The 27,218-nt window shown below is 42.5% G+C and overlaps 1 protein-coding gene across 1 annotated transcript in view; it reads right to left on the reverse strand.

Moving 5' to 3' along the window:
* PCDH11X (protocadherin 11 X-linked) overlaps positions 1–27,218 on the reverse strand; it is a 708,765-nt gene that overhangs the window by 588,544 nt on the left and 93,003 nt on the right. The window contains exon 2 of the mRNA XM_060692133.2: positions 3,235–3,818. Within this exon, the coding sequence (XP_060548116.1) occupies positions 3,235–3,774 (540 nt within the window). The 5' untranslated portion in view covers positions 3,775–3,818. The remainder of the gene's footprint in view (positions 1–3,234; positions 3,819–27,218) is intronic.

Consider the following 27,218-nt stretch of genomic DNA (forward strand, 5'->3'; position numbering starts at 1 on the left):
CAGGAGACCATACACCGTTTCTGACAAATGGCAGTCCAATCTCTTCTTGAAAGTCTCAAGTGATGAAGCTCCCACAACTTCCGAAGGCAACTTCTGTTCCTCTGGTTGATTGTTCTCACTGTCAGAAAATTTCTCCTTATTTCCAGGTTGAATCTCTCCTTGTTCCATTTCCATTTATTATTCCTTGTCTGGCCTACAGGTGTTTTGGAAAACAGCTTGACCTCCTCCTCTCTGTGGCAGTCCCTCAAATATTGGAAGATTGCTATCCTGTCTCCCCTGGTCCCTCTCCTCAATAGATTAGCCATGCCCAGTTCCTGTAACCGTTCTTCATATGTTTTAGTCTCCAGTCCCCTAATCATCCTGGTTGCTCTTCTCTGCACTCTTTCTAGAGTCTCAACATCTTTTTTTTTATAGCGTGCAGTACTCTAGGTGTGATCTTACTAAGGCTTTATAGAGTGGTATTAGTACCTCACTTGAGTTATGGGTGCCCCATCACTGGAAGTTAGGAAGGATGGATGGATGGAAGGAAGGAAGGAAGGAAGGAAGGAAGGAAGGAAGGAAGGAAGGAAGGAAGGAAGGAAGGAAGGAAGGAAGGACTTCAATTCTACCAGGAAGTTTCACGGTTGAATATAATCACAAAGACTTCCACTTCCCTACTAACAGCCTACAGTTGGCTTCACAGGGGAAGGAAGGGAGGGAGGAAGGAAGGGAGGAAAAAAGGGAGGAAGGAAGGAAGGAAGGAAGGAAGGAAGGAAGGAAGGAAGGAAGGACCCAGAGCATATAAAGAACATGTATGCCAGCTATTCTACTGGGGGTTTTTTTATATATAGAAAAGGCATTGTTAGAGTTGCTTTGTGTATACAAGACTAAATTTTCCTTTCCTTTTTCTGTTAATCTACCCAAGCATTACCAAAGCATGCTGGCCGAGCCAGACAGTTAGAAAGCTTCATTTTTGCTTCCCTGAGAAAGTTAATTTGCTTCAGCGCATATCTAATTCCATGGGGTTCCCTTGTTGGTTTTCGTACGCTTCACAGCTAGAGCTTCTGGTCACGTTGACTAAGTATCATCCCTACATCCAGTTTCTCCCTGGCAATTAATCATAATTTTAAAAAGGCTTCAAGTCCCTTGAAAAAAAAAAGAAAAAAAAAGAAAAAAAAAGACATCTAAGCACAGCTATCTCTTAAGGAGCTGACCATTTAGCATTCACAGAGTAGTACCAAAATGGGAGAAGGCGTGAAAATTGCTTGAATGTGGAAGAGATTGAAAAGAATAAAGGGGGTGAGTAGAGAAGAACAATCAAGGCAGGAAGGGGGTCCATTGGCAGCTAATCCCATCAACGACCAGCTCAGCCCAGGTGGCTAAGAAAACCTGCTAAGAAGCATTTCACATCCTTCAAAGAGACTCCACCTGAATGAACTCTTTATAAACGAGGCTGGCAAATTTCTCACATAGGGGTTTATTTTTGGTTTTTTTTCCTTTTACCCCAGACTAGCGCTAAAAGTTCCTTATTGAAATCTGCACAGATCTTGTTTCTTTGAACTAGACTAGCTGTATGTGGGACTTGAGACTTAAATTTCCTTACTTCTTTAAATTATGCGGTGGCAAAGACGGGATAAATTGCAGTATCCTGCAATCCATCTCAGCTGGGATTCCAAGGATAGGTAGATGGCAGCAGGGGTAGTATTCACTTATTTTCTCTACCAGTTCGCAAATGTGACTGGGTGCGCACGTGCTAGCTCCACTCACACGTGCCCCGTCCACATGTGCTGGCCTTCTGTGCATATCTTTTGCTGGCATGTGTGCCTTCCGTGCATGTGCCCAGACACAAAAATGTGCCTAAATAGGATGGCATAGAGCCGGGGAGGTTGGCAGGCCCACCGGCGATTTCCGCTACCGGTTTGGGTCCGAACCGGATGAACCTGTCTGAACTGGCTGGATACTTTGAACTTTGCCGTCTTCGATCCGACCTAAGCATAGTACATAAAATCATCTGCTACAATATCCTACCAGCCAATGAATACTTCAGCTTCAACCAAAACAATACAAGAGCACACAATAGATACAAACTCATGGTAAACCGATCCAAACTAGACTGCAGAAAATACGACTTCAGCCACAGAGTTGTCAACGCCTGGAATGCACTACCTGACTCTGTGGTTTCTTCCCCAAATCCCCAAAACTTTAACCTTAGACTGTCTACTATAGACCTCACCCCATTCCTAAGAGGTCTGTAAGGGGCGTGCATAAGCGCACCAGCGTGCCTACAATCCCTGTCCTAATGTTTTCCTTTATTCGTATCCATTTCATGTATTTATAATTATGTTTACACTTGTATCTGTCATAAAATGCATGCTTGATGAAATAAATAAATAAATAAAATAAAAATAAATAAAAATAAAAATAAAAATACCACCTCTGGATGGCAGTGAGGAGAGATTATGTTTTTCCTTCTGTCTACCTTCTCTGTGTCAAGTCCTTTTTTTAACTTTTCCCCCACAGTGTAACTTTCTCACTCAATAGATGGCCCACGCCAAGTGGCTTAAATGAAAAACAAAGAATTGATTCTGATAATAGGATGACTGGTGCTCAGATGGGAAGGAGCTTATGCACACCCAATCATTTTCGCCAACACTTTTGGTGCAGCCAACAAGCGGTAACGCCCTTCCTCATTCTACCATCTTTAATTGTGTGTCTTTCAGCCAGATAGAACAGCAGAAAGTAGCAGCAAAGGTGCTTTTTCCAAAAGGCGACCAGACTTTCTTTGTTTTTCCTCGTTTTGCATCTCATCCAAGAAGCTTCTTCAGTTCTGACTGAAGGGTGGAGAACCGAAGAAGCTCCTTGGCTGAAGAAGCGAAACGTCTTCAAGGAAAAACAAACAATATCCAGTTGCCTTTTGGAAAAAAACACTTTTGAGACAACTGTGACCATGACTGAGAATCTCCATAGACATTTAGCAGGTAGTAACAGAAATGAAGAGAAATGCTTAGAAAACGGAACCATTTAAATTGCCTTCTTCGGATAAAAGGGAAGGAGGAGGAGGAGGAGGAGGAGGAGGAGGAGGAAAAAGAAAGAAAGAAAGAAAGAAAGAAAGAAAGAAAGAAAGAAAGAAAGAAAGAAAGAAAGAAAGAAAGAAAGAAAGAAAGAAAGAAAGCATGAGAGAGGGAAAAAAAGCAAGAAAAGATGAATAGGGGGGGAAAACTGAGCATTCTTTTCAGCCAAAGGACTACCACTCACCTTAAGGAGTTCATAATGTTGAATGCCATTCACTCCAATATCGGGATCAACAGCCGATGGGACAGAATAGCGGGAATTGATCGCAGTGTTCTCGGGGATGGAGATATTGATGACCGTGGATGGGAAAAGAGGAGCGTTGTCATTTATATCCTCAATCAGGAATCGAATCTTGACCAGCCTGAAGACCTCATCAGGAAGAACCGCGACTTCCACCTCATAAAAACAACGGTTCTCACTAAAAATGCCAGAGCAAAGCTTTTCCCGATCGATGCGGTTGGCCGTGGTGAATATTTCCCCGGTATTCTCCTCCACACGGACGAGGGGGACATCGCCAGTCTTGTACACGAGCTTGAATTGAAGCGGGGATGAAAGGGGCACATCGGGGTCAAGGGTCAGGTTGAGATCCTTCAGCAAGTTGCCAATAAGGACATTTTCCGGTAACTCCTCCCTCACGGTGTAATTCTTCTCTTGAGCGCCTGACTGAAACACGACGCAGACCAGTAAGACTGCCAAGAGGTAAGTCCCAGAAAGCAAGTCCATCTCCAGAACAGCTAAGGTGTTGTCCAGCTGAACACCAAGCAGAGCTAGAAAAAGAAAGAGACAGAAGGAAGAGAAAAGGTTGTATTAAAAATGCATTTTTTTTCTCCATCTTTTCCCCCCCCTTACATTAGGGTTTTTTTTTTTTTTAATTTGATTTATATGCCGCCCTTCTCTGGAGACTCAGGGTGGCTTACAATGCGTTAAGCAATAGCCTTCATACCTTTGTATATTTATACAAAGTCAGCTTCTTGCCCCCACAAACTGGGTCCTCAATTTACACACCTTAGAAAGGATGGAAGGCTGAGTCAACCTTGAGCCTGGGGAGATTCGAACTTACAGTAATTGCAGACAGCTGGTGTTAATCACAATGCTTTTAGTCTGCTGAGCCACCAGGCCTGGTGAGCCACCACGGCCAGGGTTTGCCATGAAGAAGAGGGAGTCAAAACACCTGAGGGCAGGACAAGAAGCAATGGATGGAAACTCATCAAGGAGAGAAGCAACTTAGAACTAAGGAGAAATTTCCTGACAGTTAGAACAATTAATCCATGGAATAACTTGCCTCCAGAATTTATGAATGCTCCAACACTGGAAGTTTTTAAGAAGAGATTAGCTAATCATTTGTCTGAAATTGGTATAGGGTTTCCTGCCTGAGCTGGGGGTTGGTCTAGAAGACCTCCAAGGTCCCTTCCAACTATTCTAGTCTAGTCTAGTCCAGTCCAGTCCAGTCCAATCCAGTCCAGCCCATTCCATTCCTTGTAAAAAAGGAAGAACTATATTCAACAACAGGTAGGGGAAAAATGATAAGAAACATAACCATAGCATACAAAATTTCAAAACTTTATAAGAACCTGGTGGCACAGCAGACTAATAGCCTGTTATTATCATTCAGCTGCCTGCAATTTCTGCTGGTTCAAATCTCTCCAAGGCTCAAGGTTGACTCAGCCTTCCATCCTTTCTAAGGTAGGTAAATTGAGGACCCAGTTTGTGGGGACAATAAGCTGACTTTGTATAAATATACAAAAGTATGAAGGCTATTGCTTAACACATTGTAAGCCGCCCGGAGTCTCCAGAGAAGGGCGGCATATAAATCAAATTAAAAAACAAACAAACAAACCACACAGCCAGTTATATCCTGTATCCAGTTAATTCTGTCCACTCATTTCCCTCCCCCAGCAACCACCTATAACTGGAAACTAATCCCAGGTCACTGCCATGATGGTGGGGAAATGTAGTATTGTGGTGATTGGACATGGAGATATGGTGGGAGTGGGATGATTTCTTAAACCAGTTCTATGTTCCAGCTCCTTGGTCTCAATCCCAGGACCCATTCAGTGGATCTGCTTTTGACTGCTGCTTCTGAATGCCAAGTCAGGCTGTCATAAGGATAAACGTAAGTGTTGATAATCTTTTCAGAAATATAACCTTGTGTGTTTCAGGTGTGGCATAAGCTGCAACTCTGGAGTTTGGCAATTGTCATCCAGGAGTCTCCTACAGCTTTTAAGGACACTGCACCATTAATCACCAGATGTGGAACCCTGTTCACTAAGGATCTGTTGGGATTATTGCTGTTGTACCCTGGTGTCCAGCAACCTCCCTGGTTGAGATCTTTAACTCCATTTCTGTGTGGACAGTGGAGTTCTCTAGACTTCTGGTCTTGGAGGACTTCACTCTGCCTTCTCCAGGAATGGGATTTGAGATGGCTCAGGATTTCATGAGGGCTGTGGGCCTATCCCAGATCATTCAGAGCAGGGAAGTGGTCCAGTGGTGGGATTCAACCGGTTCGCACCACTTTGGTCAAGCTGGTTCTTAAATTGCTGGCTGGCTCCACCCCTCCCTGCCCCGCCCCTTTTCCAGAAGTCCCCACGCACCCTATTTTGGCTCCCAGGAGGCTGCAGGGAGGCCTACTGGGCCCAAAACAGGGTGCAGGGGTGTGGCACTCCCCTCCCCCCCGGGTGGCCTGTTTTTGCTCCCAGAAGGCTGCAGGGAGGCCTACTGGGCCCAAAACAGGGTGCAGGGGTGTGGCACTCCCCTCCCCCCCGGGTGGCCTGTTTTTGCTCCCAGAAGGCTGCAGGGAGGCCTACTAGGCCCAAAACGAGGCACATGAGGGGTGTGGCGCACATACCCCCGTGCCCTGTTTTTGCTCCCAGGGGGGTGCAGGAGGCCGTGAGCTGCCTGTCACACCCCATGGCCACACCCACCCAGCCGGTCATTAGGGCAGAAAACCGGTTGTTAAATTATTTGAATCCCACCACTGAAGTGGTCACATTTTATTTTATTTATTTATTTATTTATTAGATTTCTATACCGCCCTACTCCCGAAGGACTCAGGGCGGTGCACAGCCAAACAATAAAAACACATACAATACAAAATTTAAAAAATAGAATAAAATCAAATTAAATAATTTTGGCCCCGACAAATTTAAAACCCCAAACTTTTAAAACCAATTTAAAATTGAATATATAAATACTAAAAGATATTTAAAATTTTAAAAATCTTTTATAAAAGAGGGGGAAAATTAGGCCAGGCCGGCCTGGTGAAATAGTAAGGTCTTTAAGGCGCGGCGGAAGGTGCGCAGATCCGGGATCCTCCGTATCTCTGGGGGGAGCTCGTTCCAGATAGTAGGTGCCCCCACAGAGAAGGCTCTCCCCCTGGGGGCCGCCAGTCGGCATTGTTTGGCTGACGGCACCCGGAGGAGCCCCTCTCTATGGGAGCGTACCGGCCGGTGGGAGGCTATTGGTGGTAGTAGGCGATCCCGCAAGTACCCGGGTCCTAAGCCATGGAGCGCTTTAAAGGTGGTAACCATGCCAAATCTGATGTTCCTCTCAGAGCAGTGGCTCCCTGATATAAAATTGAGGGAGCTCTCCCTTGTCACTGTCAGATCACACCATGGAAAGAAGGAAAAAGAAGAAAGGGAAAGAAGAAGAAAGAATGGAAAATGCAATGTAAGTTGAGGACAATCTGTACTTTGGGATGTGCGGTTGCCAACACTAGTCTATTCTGTCTTGGGTTAGAAGCCGAACAGGATCAGTATATCTACCGTATTTTTCGGCGTATAAGACGCACCTTTTTCTCCCAAAAAAGGGGGTGAAAATTTAGGTGCGTCTTATACAACAAATGTAGCCCTGCTCACCCACTGGCCCCCACCCTTTGGCCTCTGCCTCCCAGCAGTTACCTCCTTGCAGCAAGCAGCAAGAAGAAATAGCTCGTTTCAGCTTCAGCACAGCCTAATTAGCACAAGTTGATTGTCCGTTGGATCGGCCTCCCGACTCTCAGCTGTTTCAGGCTGCAGGGATTGCCATTGCCTATTGCTGCCTGGGCCTCTGCTGCTTGCTGCAAAGAGGTAAATTGCTGGGAGAAGATTTTTTTTCTTGTGCTAATCAAGCTATGATGAAAACAAAAATGAAAGTAAAGCAAGCTATTTACTGTTTGCTGCAATGAGGCAAAATTGTTGGGAGGCGGAGGCAGATTTCTTTTTCTTGTTTTCCTCACCAAAAAAGGTAGGTGCATCTTATACTCCGAAAAATACGGTAAATATTTTGAATAGGAAATATTTATAAAATACAAACTCTATAAGCTAGGGAAGGAAGTTAAAAATATATCCGCCCCACCCCCAAACACTGGCAAACCATTTCTGTATAGCTGTCAAGAAAACTCTACGTGAATATTTTCATGAAGTCATCAGGAAGCAAGCACAGTTTGATGGAGTCTTGAGGTTTTTTTTTAATTCAGGAAAATGACAAAACAATCGCTCCTCCAACTTCTAGGAGAGTAGTGGTGCCTGATGGTTCTTAAAAAGCACAGATAGTCCCGTCTGTTTTGTCACATGATAAACTCAGGGTGGCAAGGCAGAGTGAGTCAGAGTGATGCCCATCTGCCAGACTTTAGCCCGGAGCGGATGAAATGCATCTGAAAGTAATAAATGGAGTTTACCAAAAGTTGAAAGAAATAGCAAGTGGTTTTATAATCATCCAAAGAATTGATTGATCTATCTTTGCTGGCTTCTTTCGAGAAGAGATCATAGCTGATGGTGAGTCAGGCTAAGAGTTGATATTGGGATAAAACTCAAATATTAAAAATCCAAATCTTTGGTCAAGACAGAAGTGCCTCTTCCGTGCCAAGGTGCTGAGATGACAAACGGTATTTGACGTAGGTACAGAATTGTAAAAGGGGCAAACTGACCCTAAACAGATACATCCTGTTGTTTAATGTTTATTACACCCCAAATGTCATGGAGATTCTAGAGATTCTGTCCTCTTTACTGCTCGTGAGGCGCCTTTCTCCTTTTATTATGTCTTGAGCTCCGGAGCTGAGAACCTGAGCCTGTGGGAAAAGGGCTGTTATGTCTTTCCTAGAGGTAGATTAAAGGGTAACTTCTACGTGTGAAATGTTGCACTCTTCGTAATAACTTTGCCTTTATACTGTATAAATATCTGGTCAAAATCAGCCATCTTTGTTCAGACCCTTCGCTGTCTTTGGACTGTTTGAACCTTGCGCAATAAACTCTTTCCTGCATTGAAGAGCTTGACCTAGTCCGTCATTTTTCCTATAACAATGGTAGCAGACTTGTAACAAGTTATCCATGCCATACATTGATCTTGCTCATGGCTTTCCAATTTAACCTATCCATAATTTCTAGAATCCATTATTCTTAGGATCACAAATTTTTTTGCAGGATTCAGTCTGGGTCAGTCACCAGGACCAAAGGTTTAGTCTTCCGAGCTTTTGGACTCATGCTGGAGACCATCTTCAGGGAACTTCTCTCTACCACACACTCTGCTGGAGAGAAGTTCCCTGAAGATGGGCTCCAGTATGAATCTGAAAGCTCAGAAAACTAAATCCCTGGTCCTAGTGACCGACCCAGATTGGATCCTGCAACATTATCCCGAGACACATATTTTCGCCTTCACTTTTTTCTTCATCTTCCATATCTAGATTAAATTTTAAACTGCCAGATTGAAGCCACCTTCTTGGCTTCAATTGGCCAAAAATAAGTAATTATAGAGTACCTTGGACTGCGAGGCGATCAAACCTGTCAGTCCTAGAGGAGATCAACCTGACTGCTCTTTAGAAGGATGGATCCTGAAGATGGAACTCAAATACTTTGGCCACCTAATGAGAAGGAAGGACTCACTAGAGAAGAGCCTAATACTGAGAAAGATTGAGGGCAAAAGAAGAAGGAGACGACAGAGAATGAGGTGGCGGGATGGAGTCACTGAAGCAGTAGGTGTGAGTTTAAATGGACTTCAGAGGATGGTAGAGGACAGGAAGGCTTGGAGGAACATTATCCATGGGGTTGTGATGGGTCAGACATGACTTCGCAACTAACAACAACAACAACAAAGTAATTATCAGTACATTTTTCTGATAGTAGCCAACGTATCAGCAGATTGGCCAAGCTCTGTGTCTTTCCACATTCTTCTTGTTATCCACTAAGAGCCTCCACTCAAGTATATTGGTTTTACACATAGGCTTTCCAACTCTCAACCTATTATATTGATATTGATTGTTTCCTGATTGCTTATTTGTCCCCTATGACTATCATTAAGTGATGTATCTTATGATTCTTGACGAACGTATCTTTTCTTTTATGTACACTGAGAGTGTATGCACCAAAGACAAATTCCTTGTGTGTCCAATCACACTTGGCCAATAAAAAATTATATTCTATTCTATTCAGGGTCCTCCAAGTAGTATAAGGGAGGTCAGATCCTTCAGCCATAGGATCACATACCATGCATTAACAATTACTGCGGTTACACCACAGATAACTGTCCAAGCATTCAAATAGCCAACACATTATTTCCTTTTCAGTGCAATGAACTCAGTGCAACATCTTTAAAAATATATATATTTCAAATGAGAGCATTCATTAAAAAAAAAAAAGCTTTCCTTTCGGAAATGTACCATATAGGATAAAATAGCAATAGCACTTAGACTTATATACCACTTCACAGTGCTTTACAGCCCTCTTACAAAGTTAGCCTCTTTCCCCCAGCAATCTGGATCCTCATTTTACCGACCTTGGAAGGATGGAAAGCTGAATCAACCTTGAGCTGGGATGGATGGATGGATAGGGAAGGGAAGGGAAGGGAAGGGGGAAGGAAGGAAGGAAGGAAGGAAGGAAGGAAGGAAGGAAGGAAGGAAGGAAGGAAGGAAGGAAGGAAGGAAGGAAAGTAGCTATAATACTTAAGACATATATCACTTCGTAGTGCCTTACAACCCTCTCTAAGCGGTTTACAGAGTCAGCCTATTGCGTCCAACAATCTGGCTCCCCATTTTACCAACCTCAGAAGGATGGAAGGCAGAATCAACCTTGAGCTGGTCAGAATCAAACTCCTGGCTGTGGGCAGAGTTAGCCTGCAATACTGCTTTCTAACCACTGCACCCAACTCATTCCCCAAATATTTTTCATCTCTCGTTGGTTGGTTTGGTTTCCTCTTAACAGTTCCCCTGATTCACTCATGTTTTTAAAGCATCAAGCAAGACAATCACATATATCACCTATAAAGCTTAAGCGGTGTGCATGTTACGATTGGCATATTCTAGATTAGATTTAGTATATGTAAAGGCATAACTTAAATTGTCAAATCAGGAATCAGCCAGTGTGGCCCTTAGTAGGATAGGACTGGTGTATAACCAGGGGTGAAATCTAGCAGGTTTTGACAGGTTCTGGAGAACCGGTAGCGGAAATTTTGAGCAGTTTGGAGAACCGGCAAATACCACCTCTGGCTGGCCCCAGAGTGGGGTGGGAATGGAGATTTTACAATACCCTTCCCCCAGGAGGGGAAAGAATGGAGATTTTGCAGTATCCTTCCCCTGGAGTGGGGTGGGAATGGAGATTTTACAATACCCTTCCCCCAGGAGGGGAAAGAATGGGGATTTTGCAATATCTTTCCCCTGGAATGGGGTGGGAATGGAAATTTTGCAGTATCCTTCCCCTGGAGTGGGGTGGGAATGGAGATTTTGCAGTATCCTTTCCCTGCCATGCCCACCAAGCCACACCATGCCCACCAAGCCACGCCCACAGAACCGGTAGTAAAAAAAAAATGGATTTCACCACTGTGTATAACTATGGTGAGGTTAGAGACATAGCTACAAAGCACTTTTCCAGATTAATGACTGAAGGAGATTTATATTTACATGGGGGTACAATAAATATATACTTCCTGTGCGCCAAACAGCAAGATAGAATTAAACACCATAAAAACACGGCCTCTTTCTCTTCCCCCTCCCCTTTAAATATTGTTCTGTGTTCATAAAGCATTAATTTTCCTCTTTTTTCTTTTAAAATTGGATGGCACTGTAGCTAGCCAAACAATAAAAGAAAACAAGCATTAAACAATCGCAGAATGAAGGCTTATAAGAGATGGCTCGGGTTTGCTCTTATTAAAATAAATGGCTAATTGCCATCCGAGCATTGGGATTACGGAGCTCAGTACAGTCTCTTTCCTTCTATATATATTTTTTTCTGCATTCAACCCACTTGTGAATCTACAAAGACCCACAATAAAAGTCTACACACAACAAAAAGAATTTTTTTACCAAGTTTAAGCCCATTTTTTCCCCATATCTGCATAATTGTCCTTTAGGAACAAACCGGTACATGTTTTCAAATGAGGTTTTTTTTATTATTATTCTATTTACTTTTTTCCTGGTTTATTATCTGGGCAAAGATTGGCCCCTCCCTGCTCCTGTATATGTTTTTGTATGTTTTTTTTTGAAATTAATACACACACTGCATACAAACATGTAAGTACGTGTATGCCATTAGAACTCCTTGAAGTAACAGTAACAGCCTTGGTGGCGCAGCAGATTAAAGTGCTGTTAAGTAGCACCAGCTGCCTGCAATTACTGCAAGTTCAAATCTCACCAGGCTCAAGGTTGACTCAGCCTCCCATCCTTTCAAGGTACATAAAATGAGGACCCGGATTGCGGGGGCAATAACTGACTTTGTATAAAAAAGAACACCGCTGGGGTGGGGGGACTGAAAGCCCTACTAAGCAGGTATATACAAAAGTATGAAGGCTACTGCTTAATGCATTGTAAGCCGCCCTGAGTCTCTGGAGAAGGGCGGCATATAAATCAAACAAACAAACAAACAAACAAACAAATAAATAAATAACAGAGTTGGAAGGGACCTTGGAGGTCAACTAGTCCAACCCCCTGCTCATGCAGGAGACCTCTACTAGGGATTTGAACCGGTGAACTGCCAACCTTTCTGATTGACAAGCTCAGCATCTTAGTCACTGAGCAGCCACTATGGTAGCCCTAACAAGCCACGGATCCTATATCTCACCAATTACCAAAATTATGGGAAGGATCCCACTAAAAAGAAAGAGAGTTAAATTGCAAAGCAAGACTCAGAAGATACCTTTGACATTAAACTTCCTACCTAGAACTTCTCCCTCATCCAGAAGAGAAGCAACCTAGAACGGAGGAGGAATTTCCTGACAGTTAGAACAATAAACCAATGGAACTACTTGCATCCAGAAGTTGCGGGCACTCCAACACTGGAGGTTTTCAAGGAGAGATTGGACAACCATTTGTCTGAAATGCAGGGGATTGAACTAGAAGACCTCCAAGGTCCCTTCCAACCTTATTATTGAATGTTCTATGTTCTAGCCACTTATCACTTTTATGTACCCTGAGAATTTATGCACCGAAGACAAATTCCTTGTGTGTCCAATCACACTTGGCCAATAAAGAATTTCTATTCTATTCTATTCTATTCTATTCTATTCTATTCTATTCTATTCTATTCTATTCTATTCTATTCTATTCTATTCTATTCTATTCTATCCCATCCCATCCCATCCCATCCCATCCCATCCCATCCCATCCCATCCCATCCCATCCCATCCCATGCTACTTCTATGCTACCTCTACTCTAATTCAAGTCAAGTCAAGTCAAGTCAAGTCAAGTCAAGTCAAGTCAAGTCAAGTCAAGTCAAGTCAAGTCTAGTCTAGTCTAGACTATGTTCTAGTCTATGTTCTATATTTTCAGGATTCCTGAAAGAGTGTTTGCAGCTGCTTGTTCTCTCCTCCCTTTACCTCTCTTTGCCCATTCCAAATAATATCTGGTTTCAAATTAACCATGCCATTCATTCTTTTCTGTATGCTAGCGCATTGCAGGAATGTTCCACAATAGCAAAATAATGGTTATAACCATTTATATACCTACACCTTTTCTAAACCGGCCTCCAAAGTTATTTGCTGGCAAAGTTACTCTTTGATCCAGGCCATTGATGTTTGCGCTTCTAATCTTGAACCTATTGTTAAATCACTACAAACACGACGTTCCACAATCCATGTTGATCTTAAAGCAAGAGACATTTCTGACCCCCCCAATCTCCTGTATATATATATATTGAACGGGGAACCATCTTTTATTATAGTGGTATTTGGCTTACAGGGTGGGATAGAAAATGTCCATCAATGGTCTCTAACATCAGAGCTTTAAAAGTGGATGCAATTTAGAGCTGGAGAATTTGTCCCTCGCCTCACAGGCCCAATCACTGAAGCTTCTGCAACTTTTCAGATACCGAGAGTGACAACTTTCTCGCTGTTCTTGTCAATCCACAAGAGGAGAATCACTTTGTCAATCCTCAAGAGGAATAGCACTGTGTTTGGGGTTGTGGTGGGAGAGGAGAGGCAGAAACATATAGCCACAGGTATGGGAACTGCCTGCCAACTGAGCTTGGATGAAGGGGATGCTATGGAAACAACCACAGAAGGAGGAGGAGAAGAAGACATGTTGTCTAGCAACAAGGAACAAGAGCAAGACAGTAAATACATGGACAGAAGGATGGCAGGTACAAAAAAGTCAGCAAACCAGAGTTGTGTGCAGAAGCAACCTGCAGTCTAATTCTGGAAATACCATTGATACACAAGTACTTATTTTTCATAATGACCTAACCTTCAAGCAGGATAGGAAAGAAAGGGTTGCTTCTTGGTAGCTTCTGGTTCTATATTGCCATCATGGCTAATATTGACAACTTTATCTCCACCCTCCTCTCCTTAAAAAAAAAAGAAGAAGGAGAAGAAGAATTCCTTTTAAGGCCATCGTAGGCCATATTTTGTGGAAGATAATGAAATAATACAATAGGCAATGTTTGAAAAAGAAGCACTTTCAGATGGATGGATGAATGGGCAGGTCATAGATAGAACGATGGATGGATGGATGGATGGACGGACAGACAGACAGAGAGACTGACTAATAGATACAGATGGACAGATGGTAGGTAGGTAGTAGGTAGATAGATAGATAGATAGATAGATAGATAGATAGATAGATAGATAGATAGATAGATGAGGATAGAGATGTATGGATGGATGGATGGAAGGAAGGAAGGACAGACAGATAGACAGACAGAGAGATCATAGATAGACAGATTATAAACAGATAGTTCGACAGGCAGGCAGGCAGGCAGACATAGAGTAGAATATGGATGGATGGATGGACAGATAGATAGATAGATGATAGACAGGGATCATAGACAGACAGACAAACAGACAGACAGATACAGTAGGTAGATGATAGAGATGGATGGACGGACGGACGGATGGACAAACAGATGGAGAGATCATAGACAGACAGATCATCGACAGATAGTTAGGCAGGCAGGCAGACAGACATATAGTAGAATATGGATGGATGGATGGACAGACAGATAGACAGATAGATCTTAGACAGAGATCACAGATAGATAGATAGATAGATAGATAGATAGATAGATAGATAGATAGATAGATAGATAGATAAATAATAGATAGATGAACAGATAACATAAAATCACTCTGAAAAGTAAAATTAACACATGACTGAGATTAATCATAGCATGCCCTTTTCCCTTAAAACCTCACCACCATTTCAGGATTAGTCTAAATCCAAGCAACAACCCCCATGTGCTTATGTGTGTCTCCGTATAAAACAATTTCATATGTCATTAGAGCTGACCAGAGAAAATGGGCACTTAGTTCCCCCAAAGTGTGAAAAATGGCCAGCGACAACCCCATGAGTCGTGCAAACGCTTCGTCCTCTTCCAACATTACATTTTCTTAAAACAGCCTTTCTTTTACTTTGGACTCCCGCAAAGCACAGTTTTGCCTTGCAATTTCCTCAACCTTTCCGTTCGCTTTCCACCATTCCATGGCGTCCGAGGCACCTGTTGTGGAGGAGAGTGATTTGTTGGGCAACACGAGACGAGAGTGTGGCTTTCTAGCAGGCCCAGTCAAGCATTATGTACCCCACTAGGCTATATTGCTCTATCAAATAAGAAATCCTGCGTACCCGCTGTGACTTTGTATTGCTTTGTATATCTATATGTAGCTCAAGTAACACCACCCACATCCACAAAGATACCAGCATGCTCAGAAGATCCCTGAGGATTGCAGAAATACAAGGAAATATTTAGAGGGAAAAATCCACCAGCTAGAACAGAAAACCAGGAATGGGGTCGGGGATAAAAGAGGGGTAGAATCCATGTTAGAATTGAACACCCCCTCCTCAACAAAGGGGAAGGAATAAGACACCACTTATCTCCAGTTTACAATACAACCCTTCCAGGAGGTTCCAAGGAGATTCCACAACCCAATTGCATCCTGATTCAGGTGACCCTGAGGGTACAGATAACTCTCCAAGTAGCAATAGCACTTAGACTTATATACCGCTTCACAGTGCTTTACAGCCCTCTCTAAGCAGTTTACAGAGTCAGCATCTTGCCCCCAACAATCTGGGTCCTCATTTTACCCACCTCGGAAAGATGGAAAGCTGAGTCAACCTTGAGCCTAGTGAGATTCAATCTGCCAAACTGCTGGCAGCCGGTGATCAGCAGAAGTAGCCTGCAGTACTGCATTCTAACCACTGCGCCACCGCGACTCAAGAGCTAGTCTCAAGAGCTCTCAGGGAGAGTGCTAATGACCAGATGATCGCAAAGAAATGCAACCCTTCCATCCCGCTCCCCACCACCACCATCACTGAAGCAGTCGGCGTCAGCTTAAACGGACTCCAGAGGATGGTAGAGGACAGCAAGGCCTGGAGGAACATTGTCCATGGGGTTGCGATGGTTCAGACATGATTTCTCAACTAACAACAACAACAACCACAAAAATTGTGATGAGCAGGGTTTTTTTTCCCTTCACTTCACTTATGGCTGGTAACAGCTGGTTATCAAATTTATACCCCGGACATCGGCCGCAAGATTTATTAGGAGTCTGGTGGCTTAGTCTGTTTGCAAAAGGTGGGGAGGGGCCGCCAGAACGGTTTTGCCTGCGAACAATGAACATCATTCTTCGACATCTCGAATGTCATGTTTTATTCAGCTCGCTTGCCAGCTTGGATGAGTGGAAAACAAGGGGCAGGAGGCACATGGAATGATCAAGAGAAATGAGGGTTAAAGGAGGGAGGGGGGAAAGAAAGAAAAATAAGTAATGGAGGAAAGAAGAGTTTCTTTCACACGGGTCAGAGTTAGACCTTGTAAAGCCTGCTACACTCACTACTTTTCAACTATTTACTATTTAATTAAAGGCTATTTCTTTCCATAAATGTTCTACTGTTGTCAGTTTCGATATACGCTAATATCGAGAGGGGGAAAAACATCCGCCTACCTCAGAAGCAGAAAAATGAATTTGTACCCCTTAATAGTTCAGGCTTTCTCACCTCATATTCTATTTGACCTTTTTTTTTTTTTTTTAAATGGAGATACAATGGGACATCCTTCCATGCAAACAACACTATTTTACTACTAAATAGTATGATCCACCAAAAAGGATGAATCTTCCCGTAAACTTTCTTAACCTGATGTCCGCCTTAAAGTGGCAGGACTGCCGGATTCTAACTTAGTAGGGTTATTTATTCATGTAATTAATTTGCCATATATTTTGCCACGGTTATCCAATGTATACCATGGCAGTTTACAACAATAAAAAGGCAGCATTGTTGACAGTACTGATTGGAGAGACCTTTGAGAGACTTTCAGCTTAGTTCAATTTTCCATCACTATATCACATGCACCTTTTCACTGGGAAATTAAGGGGTAGACAATGAAAACGGATGCCAAGAAATTAATACTGCAAGACTTGAAAGATATTAAATATATAGGAAGAAAACATTTTGCATTTTGCTGCTACTAAAGGAACATGAGGAAAAGACCAAATATTTTGACTTGTTCTCATTCTTTCCTTAGGCATGAGGAAGCCCCTCTCTCTTATAAGAGGGGCTGAAAATTTAGCTGCTCAAATTCCTGAATTCTCATCCAGAAAGAGAAAGTTGGATCAAACAAAATCAGAAGAAATCAGCAGAAGCTGAAAGTCAGAATCATTATCCCAGCTCATTTTATTGGCAACAAAACTCCAATAAATATTCCTTCGGTGATAGAATTCAATTTTTTTTACTACCGGTTCTGTGGGCGTGGCTTGGTGGGCATGGTGTGACTTGGTGGGCGTGGCAGGGGAAGAATACTGCAAAATCTCCATTCCCACCCCACTCCTGGGGAAGGGTACTGCAAAATCCCCATTCCCTCCCCACTCCAGGGAAAGGATATTGCAAAATCTCCATTCCCTCCCCACTCCAGGGGAAGGATACTGCAAAATCCCCATTCCCTCCCCACTCCAGGGAAAGAATATTGCAAAATCCCCATTCCCTCCCCACTCCAGTGGAAGGATAATGCAAAATCCCCATTCCCACCCCACTCCAAGGGAAGGATACTGCAAAATCTCCATTCCCTCTCCACTCCAGGGGAAGGATACTACAAAATCCCCATTCCCTCTCCACTCCAGGGGAAGGATATTGCAAAATCCCCATTGCCTCCCCACTCCAGGGAAAGGATATTGCAAAATCCCCATTCCCTCCCCACTCCAGTGGAAGGATAATGCAAAATCCCCATTCCCACCTCACTCCAAGGGAAGGATACTGCAAAATCTCCATTCCCTCTCCACTCCAGGGGAAGGATACTGCAAAATCTCCATTCCCACCCCACTCTGGGGCCAGCCAGAGGTGATATTTGCCGGTTCTCTGAACTACTCAAAATTTCCACTACCGGTTCTCCAGAACCTGTCAGAACCTGCTGAATAGCACCCTTGTATTCATTGGGTCATCAAGGGGGTCTTGCAATTTAAGCACCTCAAAATGAACATTGAACTATATTGCATTTTCCAACAAACCACCTCCTTGGCCACCAAATAGCCTCAATTTTTGATGCCCGGGGAAGATATTTGAGCTAAAAATATTTCAGATATCCTGAAACTGCCATCCGTTTAATAATCACATGCTGCATTAACTCCTCTGATAAACTAGTAACACTCAGAAAATAGAGGGCAAAGCAAGACTGTGAGGAAATAGCCAGACCTTGTGCTCGAGCATCAGATGCAGAGAATGAGGACAAAAAGCATGGGAAAAAAGGTGAAGCACTCCCTGCTGATAAGATATCTACTCCAATTTACTTAGATGGAAAAACTACAGCATACAAAAAAAATAAAATAAATGAAATCCGTAATGCAGGAAAATGGCACAGTTCAGTGTTCAAAACAGCGCTTCCCAATAGCAATTAAAGCAATGAAGCAGTACACTTAGTGCACGCACACAAAAAACACCATGCAAGAAAAGATCAGCATACCTAACGTATAATTTTCAAATGAAAAAAAAAAGAAGAATCCATAAGACTGTGCTTACGTTGGTTGCTGAGATTGGATTTCTGCTGCACCATTTCCCTTACCTAGAATTCAACCTGATATCCCAGTTGTAGTCACGAAATCTTCCTAAAACCAGATATTCTCAAATCCATAGTTTTACTTTAGGTTTTTTTAACTTACGGTAAACCATTTGCTTGTTCTTTCATTATTTTTATCTTGCTTTGGAACTGTTTTAATACTGAACCAGCAGAATAGAAAAATCTATAAATAAAATCTCATTATCAACCATTATCGGTCTATCTCTACCAGCAATAAAAGTGCCCAACTGATAGTGAATGCATTTTATAAATCGGAAAAGCCACCATCAACAGCAGATCTCCACCTCCCACTCCCAAATACTTTGAATATACTTCTAATCCAGAGGAATAAGTAAAACGTGATAATATGTGTATCAAGCATAATGGATAGACAGAAAGTTATTTATTTAAATAAGTTGAGAAGTCAGTACAGACATGTTTGCATTCACTGACATGTTTCAAAAAAGGAATCATGGTTTAATGTCAATTAGCAAAAGGTGTGTGCATGCAGTCCACTATTCTTATGTCCTTTTTCTCTAGGTACAAATGAATACACAACCTAGAAAATAGCAGTTTTCCAGTCTGACATAAAACTGTCATTATTGTCAAACACATCCAAACAAGTTGCTATTGATAAAGCAGTTTGTAATTGACTCAGAAATTCTGGGTTCAGCAACAAATATGTTCAGTTGTAGGAGCTAAAGAACCGTAAAGAAGGCTGAGCATCGAAGAATTGAGGCCTTTGAACGATGGTGCTGGAGAAGACTCCTGCCAGTCCCTTGGACTACAAGGTGATCTAACCAGTCAGTCCTAGAGGAGATCAACACTGATTGCTCTTTAGAAGGCCAGATCCTGAAGATGAAACTCAAATACTTTGGCCACCTAATGAGAAGGAAGGACTCGCTGGAGAACAGCCTAATGCTGGGAAAGATTGAGGGCAAAAGAAGAAGGGGATGGCAGAGAATGAGATGGTTGGATGGAGTCACTGAAGCAGTCGGTGTGAGCTTAAATGGACTCCAGAGGATGGTAGAGGACAGGAAGGCCTGGAGGAATGTTGTCCGTGGGGTCGCGATGGGTCGGACACAACTTCACAACTAACAATAACAGGAGCTAAAGAAATGTGCATACTAACTCACATGGACTTAAAGCAACATACAAACAGTGTGCTGCTGTTTTTTTTCCCCTTCAACAAATACATAACTTTGCCCCCAAGTTATTTATTCTTCAGGTATTGCATCTTGTATTCACTGTAGATTTGAATTTTCAGAGACTTAGGCTCATAGATTTAAGAAGTTGTCACTGTCTTTATTTATTTACTCACTTTCTTTGCAAGTTTTATAATCCAGCCGAGTCCTGGAGGACCCTAGGTGTTGTACCAGCACTGCATAAAACAAAAATACATACTCATAAAACTCTTAGGGCCAAAGGCTCATTGTAACAACACAACCTTGAGTTGCTTATTGAAGATTAATAAAGTAAGGGCAGTGTGTACCTCAAAGGGAGCTGTCCAGACAAGTCGTGAATCTCATACCCCCAAAATCTCATGAGTGAGGGACTTTTCACAAGATCTCTCTAGATTCTCAGATAGACAGATTCAGTCAAAGTAAGTTAGAAATCAGGGGTGAAATGCTACCGGTTCGCTCCGGTGATAAAAACTACCGGTTCGGGCAAACCGGTAAAATGCTTTCAAAAGTAAAAAAAGATTCAAATGATCACAGCTGTGCCTTGTGATCGTTGGAACCTTTTTTTAAAAAAAACTTTTTAAAAGCATTTCTTTACTACCGGTTCGGGCGAATAGGTAGTAAAAAAAATGCTTAAAAAAAGTAAAAAAAAGAGTTGCCCACACCCCTCCAGTAACATGACCCCCCCCATCAAGCCACGCCCACCAAGCCATGTCCACAGAACCGGTAGGAACAAATTTTACATTTTGTCACTGGTAGAAATGCATAAGACCATCCAATTTATAATCTATTACTCTGGCATATCAGAGTAAATCGAAGAAAAAAATAATAACTCTCACTCACTTTCCTGTGCCTGAACCCAACAGACACCTACTCTTCCAACAGAGTAAGATTAATGACCATCCTGGCCCAAAGCACAGGAGAAAGAAACCAGATCTTTATGAAAGGCTAATGAAAGGCTGAGGCACCCCAACGCTTGGCAGAAGCTGATTCTGGAGGACAATTGCAGCAACAAGATTGTCTGAAGCCGCATCATATAGGCTTAAAAGACATGTTTGAATTGGGCCCAGAAGACCACTGGAAACCAATGAAGCAACTTTAGTACAACTTTAGTACAACTTTACCCTCAACTTACAACAGCTTGTTTAGAAACCATTCAAAGTTACAACGGCACTGAAAAAAAGTGACCAATGACCATTTTTCATGCTTACACCTGTCAAGCCTCCAAGTACCGTGTCCCGCTACACGTATATCATCTTCAGGGTCGACAACGCCCTTTGAAGCATCCCCATGATCATGTGATCCAAATTTGGGTGCTTGCCAACTGGTTCACCTGTATGGACGGTTCTGACTAGCAAAGTCCAGATTCACTTAACAACGGTGTTACCAATTTAGCCACCACGGCAGTTCGCTTAACAGATGTGGCAAGAAAAGTCGTAAAATGGGGCAAAGCTCACTCAACCAATTTCTCACTTAGCAACCTAAATTTTGGCTTTCTCAACTGTGGTCAAGAAGTTGAGGACTACCTGTATAGGGGTTATTCTGCATTGACAGGTTCTCTCGCTACAATGCTCTTTCCAACATTTGTTTCCAGTTTTAGCTGGATCTTCTTTAGATCTTCTATTGGTACCACCATACCCATATCTGTATGTATGTATACGTATATAAATAAAGTGTGCATGTGGGCCTATTTCCAGATTAACAAAACAATTGACCCATACCCTTATTCCTCACACATAATTTTGGGCTTAGACAACTTAGAACTACACCGCCTTCGGTCCAACCTAAGAGTAGTACCGTGTTTCCCTGAAAATAAGCCCTCCCCGAAAATAAGCTCTCCCCAAAAATATTTAACTGCATGCACAGCCAGTCCCCGACATTTCCTCTGGTTATCATTAGGGAGACAGAGCTGGAAATCAGGTAAGACGGCAAGAGACGTCTTACTCCACGTGCCCCAAAATAATAAGACCTTCCTGAAAATAAGGCCAAGTGCTAATTTCAAAACAATATAAGACAGGGTCTTATTTTCAGAGAAATACGGTACACAAAATTATCTGCTACAATGTCCTACCTGTCAATGACTACTTCAGCTTCAACCGCAACAATACACGAGCACACAATAGATACAAACATAAGGTAAACTCCTCCAAACTCGATTGCAGAAAATACAACTTCAGCAACAGAGTGGTCAATGCCCTACCTGACACTGTGGTTTTTTCCCCAAACCCCCAAACTTTAACCTTAGACTGTCTACTGTTGACCTCACCCCATTCCTAAGAGGTCTGTAAGAGGAGTTCATAAGTGCACCATCGTGCCTATTGTCCCTCTCCTACCTTTGCCATTTAGTTGTATCCATTTCCTGTATTCATAATCATGTTTATACTTATATCTGTTATCTTATACATGTTTGACAAACAAAATAAATAAAGAAATATATTCATAAAATAGTCTGCCAAAGAAACTGTGACGCTAAAAAGAACAAGAGAGAAGAGAGGAAAAACTGAAGCTAAGCTGAACGTGGCATTATTTCCCAATAAACACAACGGGTAGATGTGCCATTCTAAAATTGGATTGCCAGATTACAGCTTAATGCTGTTAAAGGGAAAATTTTATTTTAATATTGGTTTCTTTCTCACGTCCTCTTAAAGCCATTTCAAATCGAGAGCACAGTGAGCGTACCATTTCCCATTCTTGTTCTCATTTCTGTATAATGGTGAATTAAGGGCTCAACTTTACAGTGCCTTGTGAAGCCTCAGCTGCAAAGAATGTGCCACTTCTACACAGACTTAATTCTAATAGCCTATCACTAATCCTCTTGATTTGCAGTTTCGCATGTCATTTGGAGCATGGCGAATGCTGCCTCCTGTAGGACTATTACCTTGGATTGTTATATTGGTGATTGTATTGACCTACTAGATATTTATGTCACAACTTCAACGCCAGGACTTCCAAGGGCAGTGAAATCATACCCAAGAAAAAAATTCAATATAAAACTGTAAGATTAGAATCAATTCAAATCCCTGGGCGATATTGAAACCTTAGTGTCTACTTTTAAAACTCCAAACATCCCATTTATTCTCCTTATGTACACTGAGAGCATATATACCTAAGACAAATTCCTTTTGTGTCCAATCACACTTGGCCAATAAAGAGTTCTCTTCTCTTCTCTTCTCTTCTCTTCTCTTCTCTTCTCTTCTCTTCTCTTCTCTTCTCTTCTCTTCTCTTCTCTTCTCTTCTCTTCTCTTCTCTTCTCTTCTCTTCTCTTCTCTTCTCTTCTCCTCTCCTCTCCTCTCCTCTCCTCTCCTCTCCTCTCCTCTCCTCTCCTCTATTCTATTCTATTCTATTCTATTCTATTCTATTCTATTCTATTCTATTCTATTCTATTCTATTCTTGTCTGTGGTGCTTTGGAGAATAATTTGACCCCCTCTTCTTCATGGCAGCCCCTCAATTACTGGAATACTGCTATCCAATTGTGTGCATGTGTGTGTGTGTGTCTGTGTGTGTGTGTGTGTGTGTGTGTGTGTGTGTGGTTAGTTGTTGAGAACATTTCAGATTCCATCTCCTTCAGGAGGAAGCTCTCTCTGACTCTTCTTTGTTTGACATTCCTCTCTTCACACTTTCCCACAAAGTGAAATGTCAAAGAAGCCATCCATTTCTGCCAATGCAAACTCGGCAAGAACAGTCTGAACGGTACAACTGATGACAGAGCCCCCACAGGAATTTTCAAGTTAAAAGTGCAACATCTTTTGCCATTTACTTACTCCTGCAGTTGTTTCTATAGCTTAATGAATTTCTTAGATGCTTTACAAAAAAAAAAAAAGAAAAGAAAGAAAGAAGGAAAGAAAGAAAGAAAGAAAGAAAGAAAGAAAGAAAGAGGAAAAGAAAGAAAGGAAAAGAAAAAGAAATTGTTTCTGCCTTGAGAAGAGATGGAAAGAGAAAAACAAAACTAAACAATGACACCATCAAAAGGATTTACTCCCATTTCTTTTCCCCTCTTGGATGAATTAAAATGTGTTAAAAGGGCCTGGATGGATCTACTGTATAAACCAGTTTCTTTATGTATTTTTCATTTTGTAAAGATAAAGGTTCCCCTCGCACATATGTGCCATTCCTGACTCTAGGGGGCGGTGCTCATCTCCATTTCAAAGCTGAAGAGCCATCACTGTCCGAAGACAGTGGTCTCCATGGTCATGTGGCCAGCATGACTAAATGCCAAAGGTGCACAGAACGCTGTTACCTTCCCACTAAAGGTGGTCCCTATTTTTCTACTTGCATTTTTTAACTTGCTTTCGAACTGCTAGGTTGGCAGAAGCTGGGGCGAGTCACGGGAGCTCACCCCATTACACGGCACTAGGGATTTGAACCGCTGAACTGCCGGCCTTTCAATCGACAAGCTCAGCATCTTAGCCACTGAGTCACCGCATCCCTTTTCATTTTGAGGCACCTCTAATAAAGCAGCTGAATCAAGGCTGTCCAGAGACCCAAACTAGACGTGACAATTAATGTGCATTTTGCATTTAATATGCAAGGTATCTGGTGTAAAAATTGAAACAAGGAACGTGATATCTTTGAGCTAAAAAAAAAACAAAACACACACCTGTCACCCTGGCAAAAAAATAATAATGGGAAAAACGAAGAGTTTTCTATAGAAAGTTCAATCACTTTCCCCCCTCCCTCTCTGTTTGCAGATGGTTTCTTTTCTTCTTCCTATCACTGCCTGTCTTCCGGCTAGACCTTTGACAACTGAATCCCTTGAGAAGTATAAAGGAGCATTATAGATGACAGCAAGATTTGGGTAAGAATGAATGCTTTTTAATAAATCCAGATGAGGCACTCCAAGGAAAAGAATTCTACAGGCTGGGTTTTTTTTTTTTTTTTTTTTTTTAAAAAAAAAATCTCTGTCATATTCCTGCAGAATTTCAAACTTGGCCCCTGATTTTCCTTGAAGGAATCTCTGAAGGCTTTAGGAGACTGGCAGGGATGGGATTCAGCCAGTTTGGACCAGTTCAGGTGGACCGGATGTTAAATTTTAATCTGGTTCGCCGAACTGGTAGTTACAAGATCTGGCTGACCCCACCCACCCAACCCTGCCCCTCCCAGGAGTCTCCACATGGCCCGGTTTGGATGCGACGTAAATGCAGGGACTCTGGGAGGGTGAATAATGGGCCTAAGGAAAGAGCCTTGATGGTACAGTGGTCTACGCACCCTGTTATTAACACAGCTGCCTGCAATTTACTGCTGGTTCGAATCTCGCCAGGCTCAAGGTTGACTCAGCCTTCCATCCTTTCTAAGGTAGGTTAAATGAGGACCCAGATTGTGGGGGCAATAAGCTGACTTTGTATAAATATACAAAAGGATGAAGGCTATTGCTTAGCGCATTGTAAGCCGCCCTGAGTCTCTGGAGAAGGGCGGCATATAAATCAAATTAAAAAAAAAAAAAAAGGAAAGGACTGGAAGTCCGGAAATGGGCCCCTTTCTGGCCTCCGGAGCCCAGGAGAGGCCATTTTCTCCCTCCTGGAGGCTCAAGGAAAGCCTCTAGAGCCTCAGGAAGGCAAAAAAAAAGGCCTACCGGAAGTACCGGAAGTCTGGAAACGGGCCCGTTTCTGGCCTCCAGAGGGCCTCCAGAGCCTGGGGGAGGCCGTTTTCACCCTCCTGGAGGCTTTTGGAAAGCTTCTGGAGCCTCGGGAGGGCGAAAGACGGGCCTACCGGAAGTACCAGAAGTCCAGAAATGGGTCCGTTTCTGGCCTCCGGAGGGCCTCCAGAGCCCAGGGAATGTCATTTTCACCCTCCTGGAGGCTCGAGGAAAGCCTCCAGAGCCTCGGAAGGGCGAAATTGCCCTCCCATCACAGTGCAGGAGGCTGAGTAGGCCATGCCCCCATTGTCACGCCCACCCAGCAACTGGGCAGCGAACTGGTTGTTAATTTTTTTCAATCCCACCCCTGGAGACTAGTGTTAGGTAGATGGAGAAACCCGGATTCAAAATCTAGCACGCATCAAGAGCCTTTTCCTTTGCTGTTAACGGTAAGAAAAAACTCCAATTGGAGTACGTTATGCAAAATCCCAATAAATTATTACAGGTCAACACGACTCATGAAATACTAACATCTCACGTTCGTTTTGACAATACCAGGAAAATAATCTTTATTTAATTAGCTTTCTGGGTAATGCTAAAATACCGTTCCACTTTATTTATAAATTTGCATTGTCTAAATTCCGTATCCTAAACTGTCATGAAATGGAGCTTATTTTTCCTCTTGTTTTAGTTGCACTGCGTTTTGTGTTTCCCCCGATAATATAAACAGCAAGTGTTCTCGATCAAGTATTCATAGTCTGTCCATTTGAAGCACATAAGCTATATAAAAAGTTATTACAGTGGCAAATGTTTTAAAGTTTTCCCAGTGCATCATTTTTCTTTTCTTATTTCTGTCTCTCCTTCCTTCCTTCCTTCCTTCCTTCCTTCCTTCCTTCCTTCCTTCCTTCCTTCCTTCCTTCCTTCCTTCCTTCTTTCTCTCTCTCTCTCTCTCTCTCTCTCTCCTTCCTTCCGAGGTTTATTTTGTTTTGCCTGAAAATCATAATCAAAAGCTTAGCTCTGCAATTTCTCTATTAAGCAGCAGCAAGTATATATTTTATTCAGCAGTTGCAAACATTCTCATTAACAAGAAAAAGCATAATATCTTCATAACGGTCCAACTTGGAAAAACAAAATAAAAACAAAGAGCTTTCTTCCAAGTCTTCCTCTGGCAGAATGTGAAAAAGCTGAACAGAAAAAAAGGGAAAATAATAAATAACGCCTGTAGGGATTAAAATAGTACAAATAGCACTATGTGGTTCCTAACTCAAAACATTTTCCTAAAGAGTTTGGTGCATTTTAAGAAACCAGGAATGTATTATGCTACGCTATATGACTGGTAGTTAGATTTGTCAGAGAACAAAACGCAGGCATATTTTTGACTTAAGCTGCTTAAATCCTTCTTCCAGTGATCTAAACCAGTGGCCTCCGAACCTTTTGGCACCAGGGACTGGTTCCACGGAGAGAGGTTTTTCTGTGGGCCAGAGGAGGTATGGCTTGACATGCTGCCTACATCCTGTGATGGGGCTTAGTTTGCTTGCGTGGCCCGGTTTCTGGCATGCTGGTCTATGGACGGGGTTGAAGACCACCCTGCTTTAAACCTCAAGCTGTAAATCCTCCAATCCCAGGGGTGGGTTCTAAATATTTATACTACCGGTTCTGTGGGCGTGGCTTATTTTGTGGGCGTGGCTTGATGGTCATGTGACAATTATTTAGGATTTAGCAGAGGTACTGATCTACCAGGCTTTTAACTGCTTGCAGAGCTGTACCGATCTACCCATTTATTTTTTGCAGGCACTGATCTACTCATGTATTTTTGCAGGCACCGGTCTACTTATTTGTTTTCTTTTAACACTGATCAGCTGTAGGGCGGCCCTTTGAAGCCTCACGGCAAAAGTTTAAACATTTTTTTTCCCTCTAGCCATCAGCTGGGACTCAGGAGGCAGCAACAGATTGGGGGTGGGTGGGGGGCGCGGGGGGGCAAAAC

The sequence above is a fragment of the Pantherophis guttatus genome, chromosome 12 (assembly GCF_059756535.1).
Source record: "Pantherophis guttatus breed Tessera chromosome 12, ASM5975653v1, whole genome shotgun sequence".
Lineage (NCBI taxonomy): Eukaryota > Metazoa > Chordata > Lepidosauria > Squamata > Colubridae > Pantherophis > Pantherophis guttatus.